At 37.6% G+C, this 14906-nt stretch overlaps 2 protein-coding genes, 1 long non-coding RNA gene and 1 pseudogene across 8 annotated transcripts; 2 read left to right on the top strand and 2 right to left on the bottom strand.

The window, feature by feature from the left end:
- The first annotated feature begins 2336 nt into the window (after nt 1-2336).
- LOC126621376 (eukaryotic translation initiation factor 3 subunit C-like) lies at nt 2337-7576 on the top strand (annotated as a pseudogene).
- On the bottom strand, nt 4868-5462 carry LOC126621455 (uncharacterized). The gene is made up of 2 exons (XR_007622978.1): nt 5353-5462; nt 4868-5250 (listed from the first exon to the last, which is right to left on the bottom strand). It is a non-coding gene; the product is annotated as an uncharacterized LOC126621455 (long non-coding RNA).
- Nucleotides 6152-14869, bottom strand: LOC126621386 (ubiquitin-like-conjugating enzyme ATG10). 4 transcript variants are annotated; one of them, XR_007622898.1, is made up of 14 exons: nt 14266-14869; nt 14098-14166; nt 13856-13955; nt 13637-13734; nt 13235-13390; nt 12797-12861; nt 9182-9236; nt 8953-9009; nt 8758-8858; nt 8544-8613; nt 8296-8365; nt 7933-8151; nt 7766-7846; nt 6152-7224 (listed from the first exon to the last, which is right to left on the bottom strand). XR_007622898.1 is itself a non-coding variant. In XM_050289893.1 (13 exons), the coding sequence occupies exons 1-12, from the start codon at nt 14476-14478 to the stop codon at nt 7961-7963; spliced, it is 1245 nt and encodes a 414-aa protein (XP_050145850.1). In that variant the 5' UTR covers nt 14479-14869; the 3' UTR covers nt 6152-7846; nt 7933-7960. The 4 variants fall into 4 exon arrangements, 2 of the variants coding, with proteins under 2 accessions (XP_050145850.1, XP_050145852.1); XR_007622899.1 differs by having other exon boundaries at nt 6152-7846; nt 7933-8000; nt 8096-8151; nt 14266-14867; XM_050289893.1 differs by having other exon boundaries at nt 6152-7846.
- On the top strand, nt 10248-12852 carry LOC126621428 (uncharacterized). Of its 3 annotated transcripts, XR_007622937.1 has the most exons (5): nt 10248-10651; nt 11545-11626; nt 11856-11965; nt 12080-12235; nt 12333-12852. XR_007622937.1 is itself a non-coding variant. In XM_050289952.1 (4 exons), the coding sequence occupies exons 2-4, from the start codon at nt 11613-11615 to the stop codon at nt 12222-12224; spliced, it is 261 nt and encodes an 86-aa protein (XP_050145909.1). In that variant the 5' UTR covers nt 10250-10651; nt 11545-11612; the 3' UTR covers nt 12225-12852. The 3 variants fall into 3 exon arrangements, 1 of the variants encoding a protein (XP_050145909.1); XR_007622936.1 differs by having other exon boundaries at nt 10249-10651; nt 12080-12852; XM_050289952.1 differs by having other exon boundaries at nt 10250-10651; nt 11856-11957; nt 12080-12852.
- Nucleotides 14870-14906: the final 37 nt, after the last annotated feature.

Here is a 14906-nt window from a genome sequence, read left to right as displayed (position 1 = left end):
TCTTTTCTTGCAACTCAGTCATTGTAGACGAGAATACTCGACTTCAATAAAAATTTACTATGTGGTGAATTGATGTTTTCTTTAAATATAGGGTGTTTTTTGTAGATGAACAATTTACATGATATAAATATGCGTTTTCAATCAATGGTAAAATTTTATGTATAAATTCTTGGATCATTGATGCTAGAAGACACATTTGACAATGTTAGCAAACTACAAAAATGAAAACAACTTATATAAATTCGTGTCATCGCGGCAACGCATTCCAAAATATATTATCATGTAAAAAGAAACCTACCGTAACAATATAGTATTAAATCAAAATCCAACATAACAATAAACTCTTTCGATGTATGTCATTTTCCATGAAAACCCTTATGCACTGTAGGATGTATCAGCGACTCCGCTGCAACCAGGTTTAGCATTGTAGGATGTATGTCATTTTCCATTTTCCATTTTCCATTTTCCATTTTCCATTTTCCATTTTCCACTGTTAGGTTACCTGCAGTCAGGCATGCTGGAAGCGCGTGAAACAAACGACTCAAGAATGAAGGGAAAGTGGGTGTGGTGGTGGGGCTAATTGGGTGATGAGGGCACATGTTACGGTGCGTGTGTGGTGTTTTGATCAAATTGATTGGTTGGATTGGTTCGTCCTTGTGTCGGATGCCGTGTCTTTTTCTCAATACATTTTTTAATATGATCGGTACATAAGATGATACATAACATATTACTATACAAATGATATGATATGTGTGTTAAAAATTTAATAATTTAAAAATTAAAAATTTTCTCAATTTCTATAAAAACATATAATATATCTCTCGTATTCCGATCATAATGAAAATTTTCTGCTCCTTCTCCATGTAGCTCGAGAATCACTGCAATCTGCTAACGCCTAAAAGTGTCCTTTGTCCTTGGAGCACCCTTCTCCGGGCCTCCCCTGAGACTTGACAAAGGCCTTGACCAGCAATAATAGTGTTGCACGTTACATCATACGTGCTGTATAACTTCCTACCCAATTCATCAACTATTGGATAAGGTTGCAGGTGAGGACAATTGATGCCTCGCACCTTTTGATGTATGTTGATTTTTGTGTCGAGCGTCAATTGTCGATAAGGTTACAAGCCCTGTCTACTTGAAGGAAAAGGATCCTCGTTGGATCATTTTCTTGACATACATTAATTTTTATTAGGTATTATTTATATTTAATTTTAAATTTTAAAATAATTTTTAACAACGCGATATACGATAAACGATTCGAATCACGAATTTCATAGAATTCAAAAAAAAAAAAAATCCGACCAGAATCTTTTTCCCTTTAGTTAGTGGTTACCTGTTGATTGATGTATGTGGATTTTATAATATAATAATGACTTAGGGTCATCTGTGGATAAAGTTGTAGGCCTATCTTTATTTTGGTTAGTGGTTGTTTGTTGATGAATATGGATTTTACAACGTAGAAACAGTCACCCACACAATTGTCTATAGTGTAATGTCAAACAAAGGTTTTTCTTACGCAGGACTTTGGGTTGTTAAAGACTAAGATTTTGAGCGTAGAATGAAGAGTTTACCATTTTTTGTTTTATTATAAAATATAACAAGATATTATAGTAAGAAAATACCTCGGAATAAGTAAGACTCATCAACAGATTCTTTAACCTCTATTTTTCCAGCTAATTAATTTATGTTAATTCTAGAGTAACAAGATGGTTGGTGACGACGTCGTCAACAAAGAATCTTTCAATGTACCACTTAATTAAATCTAAACCCTATCTTTACTATCCTCACATGAAAGTGTCTATTCACATTCAAGAAACTCTAAAATAGCTTATCTTTTCTAATCAAAACTCATACACATAGTAAGAACATAAAAGTTGTGTGTGAGAGAACGAGAACAAGAAAGTTACCATCAAATTCTTAGTCTGTACATAAGATAATTCTAGCTACATGTCACATCACATAAATCAATTGTTATTTTCATTAAATTTAACTATTACATTATATAGGTCTTTAATTCAACTTTAGATAAAAGACGATTATCACACGTCATATATCAGCTCTTAAAGTGCTGATAACAACTCTCACCGTCTAAAGTTTGAGATACATACTACAATCATTACTCAAAGGCATTGTACCGAGACATCGAAGTGGGTTTGAGCCCAACGCATTAGGCAGTCTTCCCGCGTCTTGGTGGATTTTGAAGGACATGTGGGATCAGTAGCTCTGTTTATTAGAAAATTGGCTTTTGCAGCTTCAAGTATCGTAGGCCGCTTCACTTGATGCACTGCTTTTGAAGGTCCGTTGACAAAACTTTTTAATTAAATTTAATTCTCATAAATATATCTCACATCATAATTCGTAGTTTTTGCTTCCTTCCTTGCAATCACCATAATCTCATTTCTCAATCTCTCAACATTCAGAAATTGTTCTAGTTTTATTCAACTTGGAGATGATGATGATGATGATGAAGACCCCAACTTCTGTAAGCCCCTCTTTGCAATAGCTCTCTTAAAGTTTATCGACTTTCGATTTCATAGCATGATATTCACCTTCTTCCTGCAGTGATTTTCGCACTGTTGTTTTCACCTTTTGCAGTGATTTTCCTTTGGTTTACTCAAGTCCAGTTTTTCACATTCTTTGTATGATGCAGCAGAATTTGGTTTTTGAATTGGTTTATGTGGCTTTTTTTTTACACAAAGTTTATGAGGCTTTTTAATGTCCAATCTTAATAGCAGAGAATTATGAATGCCTACCCTTTTGATTTGTAATTATTTTGGTTTATATTTGTTTTTGTTATTTCCTCTTGCATTCAGATTTCTCACAAGGACCCAACAAGAAGGAGGTTCTTTAGTTGCAGTTTCCTTTCTACCATTGCCATGCTTTGTGCAGTTCTCTTCTTTCGGAGCCAGTTTGTTGTCACTGATTAAGAGGTACTATTCACCATACATATATATTAACTGAACTTTTTTAAAACGTGGATATGTTGTTCATATTATTGATATTGTTGATACTTCGACCTACAGTTGCTAATATAGTTGACTACATTTTGATATAGTCAAGATATCATCGACAAACTTAATTGACTACATTTTGCAAAAAGTGCTGTTAAACGTACGCCATAAAGACTATATGTATATGTTTTCCTTGGCATATTTAGTACTCCTTAGACATTTCATTCACAGAAGTTTTTAGCATAAGGATCAGTTAATGCTATGCAACATACAATTTCGAAAAGTTGCAGGTTTTCTTGAATGGTGCATCAGTCTTCTTTATAATTTATATGTACAATGGTTAAAATTTGTAGTTGTGATTGATGTTCTCCTACATGTTTAGGCTCAATGCAGGCCTGAAGGAACTGAGGCACTACCTAAAGGAATGGTTTCCAAGACCTTTGACTTGCTAATGCAACCCTTTATGGGGTCCCTAAAACAAAAAGGTAAGCCGTTGTTTCTGTGTTGATTGTAGTGATAATCTTAAATTTTGATTAGGCAGCTCGAAGGATATGGTAATTAGGGTTGTAAGAAATCGGGTTTTAATGCTGATATATGTTATGTACTCCTTTTGTTTTAGAACTCAAAGTCATCAACAGACTTACTGGCCATTGCAGTTGAATTAAAGCAAAAGAAAAGTGTGAACAAGATTGTAAAGAAGGTAACCAAAGGAGAACACAATTGTTTCTCATCCCGTTGTTTAGTTTCTTTGTATCTTCAAATTCATGGATTTGGTTTCTCATTGTTCTTCGATTTCTCAGTTCCCATCAAGTCATTTTGTTGTCGTGCTTTTTTCATTACGCGGTCATGTAAACGAGTGGAGGGATTAGGAATGGAGTAGTAGGGCTATACATGTGTCTGCTATGAATCAAACTAGTGGTAACTGCCCCTAGCCATAATTGTAATTGAGATTCGCACATGTAAATTTTCCTAGTAAATTCTAGTAACCTGGTTAGGTTTCCTTTTTAACATCTACCTCTGGGACGAGGACCTGGGAATCGAAAATTTCAATGCTGGAAGTTACTCCCCTCAATTCATACATTTTTCGTGCATTTATGTAAAACCATTGCATCCTGATATTGTTTCAGTATGTATTCATCTTGATTTCTTGCATATGCAGACACTTGTTGATTATCAGAAAAGAGGGGCTTGAGATATCACAGCCAGCACTTGATCCTGCCAACTCCGAGGTGCATCTTCTTATGGCGAGAGACAACAGAACAGAAGTACACAGGTATTCTGTCTAAACTAAGGAGACTAATATAGAACCTAATTTGAAATTTGGTAGCAGACTCTAATGATTCTTTCTCAGTAAATTCTTCACTACTTGCTCCGATCTTACGTGTTCTTCACCACTCTTTTGGTTGGTGGTGCATTAACAGGAACATAAACAAGACACTTCGTGGTGGAAGGAAGTGTGATGAAAACAGCACAGATCCTTCATGCACAGGGTACAAAATTTTCATATACAAATACACAGACACGTATGGTTTACTCACGCGTGCATCAATCCATGGATGCGTGCATGCGTGTTACAGATATAGGTCCGTGTATCCTGCACGTCTTAATTACACGTATGGCAGGTTTGTAGAAATGATGGCTCCTGTTTATTCAAGAGCATCCTGGCGCTGCATATGGCATCTTATTCAGGTACGGCGAGGTTTAAGTCTTCATCATTGCTTAATGATAAGATTAGCTTCGGGTTTTAACTTGTATTATAAAAAAAGGATGAGATAAATAAGAAACTAAACCTTAATATGATCTGGTTTTGGTTAATGGATAAGAGTTATAACAGTCAATTATCTCATTTGTGACTTTTTTTTCGTTGATAAGCAGAATGACTTAGTTCATGCTTGGGTTTTGGGTTTCCAGCCGGGTTATTGTGCACAGGCAATTTCTCCATCTTGTAAATTACATTTTTCTTACTGTTTTTCACCTGTTCTCTTGTACAACTTTCATACGTCCAAAGCAATCCTTTACATATCGGAATTGTTGATTCTGAGTACATTATTCATTAGGTATTCCTTCAAGTCCAAGTTCTGGAGCCAGCGGAGTACTTCAAGCAGCGATTCGGATATTGATACTGATAGAGAATCTGAAACTGCAGTTGTTACTGAGATTTCCACCGAAGGAAGCTGCTACAGAATAGATGTCAGTGATGCCTCTGATGACAAGGAGGATGATCCGAAGCGTGTTCTTAAATCAGCAAAAGTCAAGCACTTTGATGAGATGAATGCTACGTTTGACAAATTAAAGAATGCTGCTAAGAATGTCAATGATTGGATCAGCATGGAGGATTGCTTTGAGAAACTTAATAAGCAGCTTGAGAAGGTGATGCGCATGACCAAGAAGGAAAAAGTACCGTCTCTCTACATCAAAGCGCTTGTTTTGCTGGAGGGCATTTTGGCTGAAGCGCTGGAAAAAAAGGCTGCTAAGAAGAAGATGACTAGCAGCAATGCCAAGGCCTTGACCGTGATGAAACAGAAACTGAAGAAGAACAATAGGCAGTATGAGGACTTGATTAGTTTGTTTAGGGAGAATCCCGTGAAGAGCGAGGAGGATTCTGATGAGTCTTCTTAAACGGATTCTGAAACTTCATATCAGACAGATGTTGAATCAATGACGGATGAGGAAGATGATGGTCACGAGATGTCATGGGATGTGATAAATAAGAAGTTGAAAGAGGTAGTGGCAGCTCAGGAAGGAAGGGAACTGGAAGGTTTAAGCAGCTTACCTTCTTGACAACAGTTGCTAAAACACCCGCACAAAAGCTTGAGATTCTTTTCCGTCCTGTTTCTGCTCAATTTGATGTCAACCCGGGTCTCAGCAGGCACATGCCTATAAATGTGTGGGAAAAAGTGTGTGCGGAACATGCTTGTTGTACTTGATATTCTGGTGCAATATCCAAACATTGTGGTGAATGATATGGCGGAGCCAGATGAGAATGAATCCCAGATGGGACTGGACTACAATGGGACAATCAGGCTTTGGGGAAACTTGGCAGCCTTTGTGGAAAGGATAGACACTGACTTCTTCAACAGCTTGCAGTGCGCGGACCCTCACACCAATGAGTACATCAAAAGACTCAGAGATGAACCAATGTTTTTTACTCTTGCTCAAAATGTTCAAGAGTATTTAGAGAAAGTTGGGAATTTCAAAGATGCTGCAAAGGTAGCCCTAAGGCGGGTTGAACAAGTATATCATAAACCACAGGAAGTTTATGATTCCATAAGAAGTCTTGCTGATCAGCAGACACAAGATGGTGCAGGCAAGGAGCCTATGGCATTTATTGTAACTCCTCAACTTGTTCCTCGGAAACCCACTTTTACTGAGAGCAGTAGGGCCTTCATGGATATTCTGGTTTGATTGATATACAAGCATGGAGATGATCAGACTAAAGCACGAGCAATGCTTTGTGACATTTACCACCGTGCTCTCTTGGACGAGTTTTCTACTGTGCACAACTTGTTGCTGATGAGTCACCTGCCAGATTGTATTCAGCATATGGACATTTCAACCCAAATATTGTTTAATAGGGCCGTGGCACAACTCGGTCTATGTGCATTTCGGAATGGACTAATCCTTGAAGGAAATAGCTGCCTTTCTGACTTAAATTTGGGTGGAAGAGTAAGGGAGTTGCTTGCACAAGGTGTCTTGGGAAGTAGATTTCACGAGAAAACTCCAGAAAAGGAAAGGCTGGAGAGAAGCCGGCAGATGCCCTCCTATATGCACATAAACCTTGAGCTCCTGGAGGCGGTTCATTTGATATGTGCCATGCTGCTGGAAGTGCCTAATATGGCAGCTAGGTCCACGACACAAAGCGCAGAGTGATTAGTAAAACATTCAGGCGGTTGCTTGAATCAAATGATAAGCGACTGTTCGAAGGACCCGCTGAAAATGTCAGGGATCATATAGTGGCAGCTACCAGAGCCCTCAGCGAAGGCAACTTCCAAAAGGCCCTTAATGTCATAAATTCCCGATGCTCCTCAGGAATCGTGAGTGTGTTCTTGAGATGATCAAGGCCAAGATCAAGGAGGCGGCTTTGAGAACCTACCCTCTGACCTACTCACCGTCATACAAGACTTTAAGCTTGGAACAAATCGCCAAGATGTTTGAGCTCTCAGAAGCACGGACTCATTGCATTGTTAGCAAAATGATGGTCAACAATGAGCTGCGTGCTAGTTGGGATCAGTCGACAAACTGCAGTGTCTTCCATGACTTTGAGCACACAAGGCTGCAAGCCCCAGCATTCCAATTAACTGAGAAGTTGTCAATCCTTGCAGAAAGTAAAGAAAGGGCAGCGCAGTTGAAGATAGGCGATGGTGGACTAGACTTGCCTTTGAGGCGTGGAGACAGTCAGAACTATGGTGCTGGAGTAGGCAGTATTCTAGTTTAGTTTACTATTTTGTTTGTTATATTCAGTGATGTTTAAGCCCTCAATTCACTCACCAGAGTCAAGTTCTTGTCACCGCAGTGATGCAGAATATTAAATTAGAGTTATTTTAATTTAGTTTTTTAAGTTGTTTTTTATATTTAGTAAAGTCAGACTTGATGATGAATGAAATTTATCATCGCTTCTTGTGTTATCTCTTACTTCTATGTCTTCTAAAGCCTAAAATCTTTATAATTCTGTTTCTAATCTTCTTGAGAAATAAGACAGCAATTCTAAAATATGAAAACCTTTGCGAAAACTCCACAGTTTGTTCAAAATGATAAAGCATATATATCAGTGAAAAAACAAAGAAACCAATGGTGGATTTCGGGAGAGCACATACCGGAGGATTTAAGAGTATTATGTTGTCAATCTTTTCCTGATGACTGCTAGCATATTTAACCACAACAGGCGCAAAGTATCCCTGAGACGCACATCAAAGATCAGAGGTTCTTTTCAATTGCAGGCTTCGAATTACATGGTTATACATTCACTGGCGAAGTAATATACCTGGACAACGAGCGTGACCTTGTTAACGCTAACTTCGTTTATAAATGACTCCAAGGATGCTAAAAACTCTGCAAAACCGTGAAAAAAACTCGACGACATAAACAAGAGTAATTCTTGCTTTTATCTGCCTGCCTTCATATGAGATAAGACCAAAAACGATCACCATTCGTAGTGTAGTCAAATCCATATTTAGGTTGAGGCTTATCTGAAAATCCAAACCTGCAATTGAAGGCAGATGCAATAATCAACTGATAATGCTTTTCAAGCAAAGCAAAACTAAAATCGCACGTGAGTAGTTTACATTGATAATTTCAACTGCATTCAGGAATGGATATCAGCTAAACTTGTGATCTTGATTCTTACCAAGCCAATCAAAAGCAATCGCATGATAGTCCTTCGAAAGTATGGGAAGAACTTTGCTGTAAGAGTATGCCTGATGATTTGAACACATGTATGAATAAACAGAAGAATATTAAGACAGATGGGAAATTGAAAATGGATTTCACAATTAAAACATGCGTTTTAACATGCATCGATCTATCATACAGATGCAACAACACAAAGATGGTAGAAGACTTTCCTATTACATTGACAAATTAAGACCGACTCACCTGAGAAGGGAAACCGTGAATCAATATAACTGAAGGATTATCAGCACTTCCGGATTCAACGCAAAACCATCTATGGAACAAAATCATATATATAGAGAGCATGGTTCAATTGGTAAACCCTGCAAATAATCCAATCTCAATGTCTGCATTCCACAGAAACATTTAAACAAAAACATTGAACTATCAAATGTCTAAAGATAATTTGCAAGTTCACCTGAAAACATCAGTGGAGGCCTGAGAATCAGCACCCATTGCGAGTCCAAAAATTGGGTCTTTTGCCTTCTCGCCGGAACCAAAAGCAGCATAAGCTTTCACCTAGAGGAAAATCAAAGTTATGGTGGTTTTTTAATAAGCTTCAAATGGTTAAATAACAAAAATCATAAGAAATAAAAAATAGAAAAAGACTCACTATCTTCCCTTTGCTTAAACCATTCATCCAAAGGGCTCGGTCCATCAGAATACTTTCCTGCCAAAACACCCACATTTCCACTTAACTTTGTAAACAAACACACACACGGAAAATTTCACTATTAACAAAACGGAATTGTATTAGCACTCTAAAACGGTTATCCTGCACGATGACTTAGTTGGAGCGCAAATAACAACTCCCTCAAAAAATGCCAGAATTAAGTAAGCACCTCCACTGAAGGAAAACCCATCACCCACTTCAACAGGAGCATCAATGTAATAATCCTGGCAAAGAAAATATATTGACAAATCAATGAAAAAAAAAAGTACAGAAATTAACTTTACAAAAAACTGAAATGAAAGATCAAAGAACGAGTCATTACATCCTGGCCGTTGGATCTACAGGTGAATTTGAGGGTCTTCTTGTGGCGTTTAAGATTATTACCAACAAGTGATAGGGATGATGCAGGAATATGGTTGTGAAGTTGATGAGAATAATAACAAAGAGAAGGGGTTTTGGCTTGCGTTGCTGCCATTGCTGCTGCTTGGTGTGGTAGTTTGTGCTTAATTAACTGTGTAAACTGTAATAACGGTAGCAATGGCGGGAGAGGGTGGTTGGTTTAACTAACTGTTGGTTTTGACATAAACTGAAAAATGGGTTGGGACAGGGTTTTTTGAGGATAGACATTTTCTGGTCCTCATCTGCTGTGTAACACCATACACATATTCCCAACGTCCAGGTTTTTATGTTATGAATTTGGTTGGGATTCTTTAGGGAAAGAAAAATTTTACCCTACTCTGAATGCAGTCGACTATTATTGCACTCGAGATTAACAGAATTCTCTAAATTTATTGCTCTTGGTATTAACAATTGTGGATGGTTTATCTATAGTCATGTAACAATGCAAACAACAAACATATTACTAGCTAAATAAATTCACTTTAAACCATATTTTTACATGCAAGCGATATATATAACTCAAAATATCCATAAAACTGTAGAGCGTGAGATTTAACCTCAAACGCATATGCAAGACATCTGCTATAAGTATGTAACTAATGTGGCTACGCTTATGTCTGCAACTTAAACCATATAGATGTATATATGTGTACAAATTATGGATGGAAATTTAGTAAGATTTAGAATCTTTTTCAAGGTTTTAAAGCTAAAAAGCATATTCATGCTTTGCTATGCAAAAGCCAATCTTGGGCCAACCATGAAAAACTAAAGCCCAATCCAAACCTTGAACTAAAATTTGTTGGGTTGAACCAATCCAGACCCGACCCACTTGAACCGCCAAGAGCAAACTACTCGAAACGGGTTCAGCCTCCACAAGCGGACGGGCAGATTGGGGATCAGAGATGGCGCTTCAGCTTCTCAAGCTCCCAAATCACACCATAATCTCCCGCCGTTTTGGTAGAGCAACTTGAAGCTTCTCTCTTCTCTTCTCGCAACCCAACTTACAAAAGCTTCCGTTTTTGAGCTCTAACAGTTGAGTATCTCTAATTCTAAATTGGATTTGGTGTTCAGCAAGATGGGTCGGAGTGCCAATGCATGGAACCTTTGCTGCTGTGAAGTTTGCAAAGGTTCAGCCTCCAAAGAGACGGAGTTAATCTTGTTTTTTCACTCCAACCCAGTTTGTAAATTTTTATATCCGTGTCGAGTCCCCAGAAACCCTGAGATGGACTTACATGTCACGGTACACGCCTCTCAGTCTCATGTCATTATATTTTGGAAAAATTAGTATGTTTCTAATATTCATTGATTGAGATTTTATTAGTTTTTAGATTTTGATTAATCTAGCATTAATGTGATAATGAATTTACATGTTTATTACATATTTTTTTAATATAAAAATTATTAATTAATTTAAGGTTTAATACTCACACTTCTATTAAACTCCTAATTAATTTTCAATTCAAACATTCCAAAATAATAAAAAATAAAATTAGATTAAGTTTGTACCTATTAGTTTTTTTTTAAAATAAAAAGATTCTCAATTTTATAATCTTAAATCTACCCATTTATATAATTTTTTATTTTTTTAATCTTAAATGTACTCATTCTTAAATATATCAATTTGTTATATGTAAAATGTACCCTTTTTTAATATAAAATCCATTCAAAATTTTTAATCTATTTTTACACTTATATGGGTACATTCTTTTTTGTTGATTTGAGAATGTATCCATATCAAATTTGATTGAAGAAATTTACTAATGTTATTAAACCTGATATCATTTTTTTTCTTTGGTTTTGAAGAATGTACCCATGTTTTGGTATAATAACTTTTTTTGTTAATTTTGGTGAATGTACCCATATATATGTACACACACCATTTTTAATTTTTAGTTTAAAAGATATAGTAACTTACATTATTACATTAATGTTAGGGACTTCGATCAAAAATTAAAAATTAATAAGATTTCAGTCAAAGAATATTGATAGCTAGTACTGCATGCAAAGTGTCCCTTATATTTTCGGCATGGGACACCAGGCGGCGGTGTACCATGTCGTATAAGTTGCTCTCTAGAAACCCCTTTCTGTATGACATTGATATTCACCATTGTGTTTGATTAATGGAAATTACAGGAGGAAGAGGCTGATGATGAGCTATGCCTTTATAGGTTTCAGCAATATAGTCGAACCTTCATCCGGTCATGGATTTTACAAGGTGAGCTTTACAGTTGAGTTACAAAAACCTAGCCATAGAAACAGAGGCGGGAAGGGTTCAAAATTGGGTTGCAGTCAAATTCAGCCATAAAATTCGGGATTATTGCTACACTCTTAACTTCAATGTATGCTTGCAAAGATCTGTGATGGACAATGCTTCATCCTGTATTCAAACTGATGTCAGTAGGGACGACGTAGTTAACTTTGGCTGTTCATGTTTGGTGGTGTAGTGTAGGGAAAGTGTGTGTAGACGGAAAGGTGGTCAACAAAGCAGGGACTCCAGTCTCAGACAAAGCTCTTGTACAGATAATTGCTGAAGTCCCAATATCTATGTATGTAGGTGATTACTTCACTTTGACAAACCAACTTTCACTTCATTTATATTAACTATCGAGTCGTGCAGTAACTTCAGCGGGATCTCTAGTGCTAATTTGTTCTTATATTGCCTATCCAGAGCAGGACACAAGTTAGAAGCAGCCATTGAACAGCTAGGTATCGATGTTTCTGGCAAAGTAGCTCTTGATTCAGGGTTATCAACCGGTGGATTTACTGACTGTTTACTTCAGTACGGTGCGTCATTGTTTATGGAGTTGATGTAGGTTATGGGCAGGTAATACAATTATTTGTTAGTAATTCAAGTTTTGTAAATTTTTCATCGTTATCTGGTTCTTTAGCTGTTTCAATCTCTCTTTTCTATTTTCTGTTAGGGGAAATTCCGAGGATTCGTTGCTTGTCTAATTCTATATGTTCTCTATGTGCTATTCCCCCATGGAAAAAAACATCTGTTCTAAGAAAAGTTGAAAGCTAGGTAGCTTTGTTTCACTATTACGCCTTTGGGTTTTACACTTGGTCACGGCTTCTTTTAATTTGGAAGTAGGTCATGCTGCTATGGTCAGTGTGATGAAGGAAGAGGCGACATTGGTCACCCTGGTTAAACATCAAACCGAAGCTCGCAGATCACAAGTAAGAGTCTTACATCAACCAGTACTTACCTTTGGAAGCTATTTCGGGTTTATTTTACTAGAAATTAGAAGGTATAGCAGATATGGCAATATAGGGAAGGAGTTACCTTCCTTTTCTGGGCTACAACATTAATGCCAATTCAACTGCTATTTGATATTTAAAGAAAACCTTGCGAACTGGGAAGACATGAGAAACATTATGCATTTACCTCTGGAAGTTTCCAGAATAATGAGTATTTCCTTTGCATTTGTATGCACTACTAAATACTAATCCCTGCATAAAAGCTCAGACAGACTTTGATAGGTCCACATTTATAAGTTTTCCTTGCTCTTTATTGTGCTCAATGCATGGAACAATGTCACGTAATTTACATATATTTTGGGTTTGTTTTCTGTGTAAGTTGCGTATCTGGCTGTATCACCAATTGTGATACTTGATATCATCAATTAGCTTATAGGAAAAGGCTTTTCTACAATTGCAAGGATGAGCAAACTACATAATGTGATCGGATATTTCGGGTTTCTTTCCGGATGACCCGATAATTGTGAGGAAGATAGAGTTCTGCATGATTCATAGATTAGAATTTCTTCTTTCAATTACTAGTTTTATGATGATTCAACATTTCAAAAGGGACTCTAATACCAACCACTTGACCTACAACTGAGAGCCAAGACACCAAATATTGTTCAACTGCCACTCCATTTTTAGCCTGAGAATTATCACCAAGGAAAAGCAGCTTCATCCACTCGCTGGTTCCACATGGATGCAGCTTGTACCACGGTCTGTTCAAGTAAGGATGCTCCTACAAACACCATATATGTTCAGATGCTTGATGCAATATTAGCAACTAGAAAGAATGTGTCCCCTTTATATGTTCCAAAATATTCTAATCTACGGGAGGTGGATTTGAAGGGCGGGCACACTGCAATGGCCAATTGACCTAACATGTATATACATCGTTTATATGGATCTTATAAATGTAAATGTAACTGCACAAACAAGTTCAGCAAGAATATGAAGCATGGATCCAAAGATGAGGAAAATGTACCTCCTGAGTTATAAATGTCCATTTTGATTCCAGTAAAACCTTTGATGAGCGAGCAGGTAGGTCCTTTTCTATTTCTTCCAATGCCAAAGGCTGTCCATCTATGTATCATTCACAAAGGAAGAGTTACGAAGATTAACACTTTCATTTTCTTAACCAGAACTGACCTTAAGTGATTCGTTAAATTTCGTTCATGTAGCAAAAAAAAAAAGATTAACATACCGATGTAGTAACCGCGAAAATACAGCACGGGAACTCGATATGAATCACTGTATACTATATGAAAATCGTAGTAGCGTACTTGAAGATTGCTGGTGTCAACCTTGCAAATAGGAAATAGCAAAAATGATAAATGAGTGATTGGGTTAGGCGCTCACGCTCCCACGATGTCTGATTGATGCCTGCTGGAGCGTGAACGGCTGTCCCTAACAAAATCTTTACAATAAGGGTAGCTATGTACTCACCAGCGTGGCCTTATCAACAGACTCGGGCTCCTCTTCGTCCCAAGCGTGATTCTCTTCATTAGCATCTTCCTAAGACAGATCATTAATCCACAAAGTGTGATTAGTAGAGCTCCAAATATCAATTACATCCATGACAAGCGAGTTAAACCAATAAGCCACGTGTCTTACCTTGATTGACCTAAGAAGGCAAATCTTCTCCAACGATAAGTAGCCATGCTGCTGCTGCTGCAGGCGGGAGAGATGAGGAGGCTGTTTGGGAGAGGGAACCCACGTCCATGGAGGAAAGGCGGAGTTAAATTCTTTCCAGTTGTTGGCAAAAGCACGTGCCGCGACGTGGAAGTCACGTGACGAGAGGGCTCCATCCCATCCCAAAACCTCCATGATATCCGCTTGATTTCCTTTCCTTGCAATTGAGAATTCGATCGGGTCTGGAATTCGTTCGCGTCCGTCCTTCAAATTTTGAATATGCTTATTTGATGGTCGCGGCGAAATACGACGGTCGCTTTTGATGTTATGATACTTCAGTTCTGACCTGTTGCAACGGATTGCGAGCGGTGTGTCGTCGTGGGTGATTCGCGAGTCGTTGCGAGTCGCCAGCAGCGGCTAGGTGGGTGGGTCGTCGGGATATTGCAATTGCAGAGTCACAGGTGGGTGGGTGGGTCGTCGTGGGATGTCGGGTCGTCGGGATGTAACTGCAGATTAGCTTTTCAATCCGATCTTTTTCCGCCTAATTCACCTAGTCTAGTTTAGTAATTCATCTGGATTAGGATCCGAATTATTAAAATTTAATTTAATTATTATAGTTATTA

The sequence above is a fragment of the Malus sylvestris genome, chromosome 5 (assembly GCF_916048215.2).
Source record: "Malus sylvestris chromosome 5, drMalSylv7.2, whole genome shotgun sequence".
Lineage (NCBI taxonomy): Eukaryota > Viridiplantae > Streptophyta > Magnoliopsida > Rosales > Rosaceae > Malus > Malus sylvestris.
The sequence above is the reverse complement of the archived record's forward strand: the minus strand, read 5'-3'. Positions and strand labels throughout refer to the sequence as shown.

What these genes read in the sequence shown, in the direction of transcription:
- LOC126621428 (XM_050289952.1), top strand. An exon ending in GCTGAAGTCCCAATATCTAT is followed by an intron (nt 11,958 to 12,079) that starts GTATGTAGGTGA and finishes TTGCCTATCCAG; the next exon opens with AGCAGGACACAAGTTAGAAG.
- LOC126621386 (XM_050289893.1), bottom strand. Translation starts at nt 14,478, where the DNA reads ATGGAGGTTTTGGGATGGGATGGAGCCCTCTCGTCACGTGACTTCCAC. An exon ending in TCTCAGTTGTAGGTCAAGTG is followed by an intron (nt 12,862 to 13,234) that starts GTTGGTATTAGA and finishes GCTTTTATGCAG; the next exon opens with GGATTAGTATTTAGTAGTGC. An exon ending in GCCTCCACTGATGTTTTCAG is followed by an intron (nt 8,614 to 8,757) that starts GTGAACTTGCAA and finishes TTTGTTCCATAG; the next exon opens with ATGGTTTTGCGTTGAATCCG.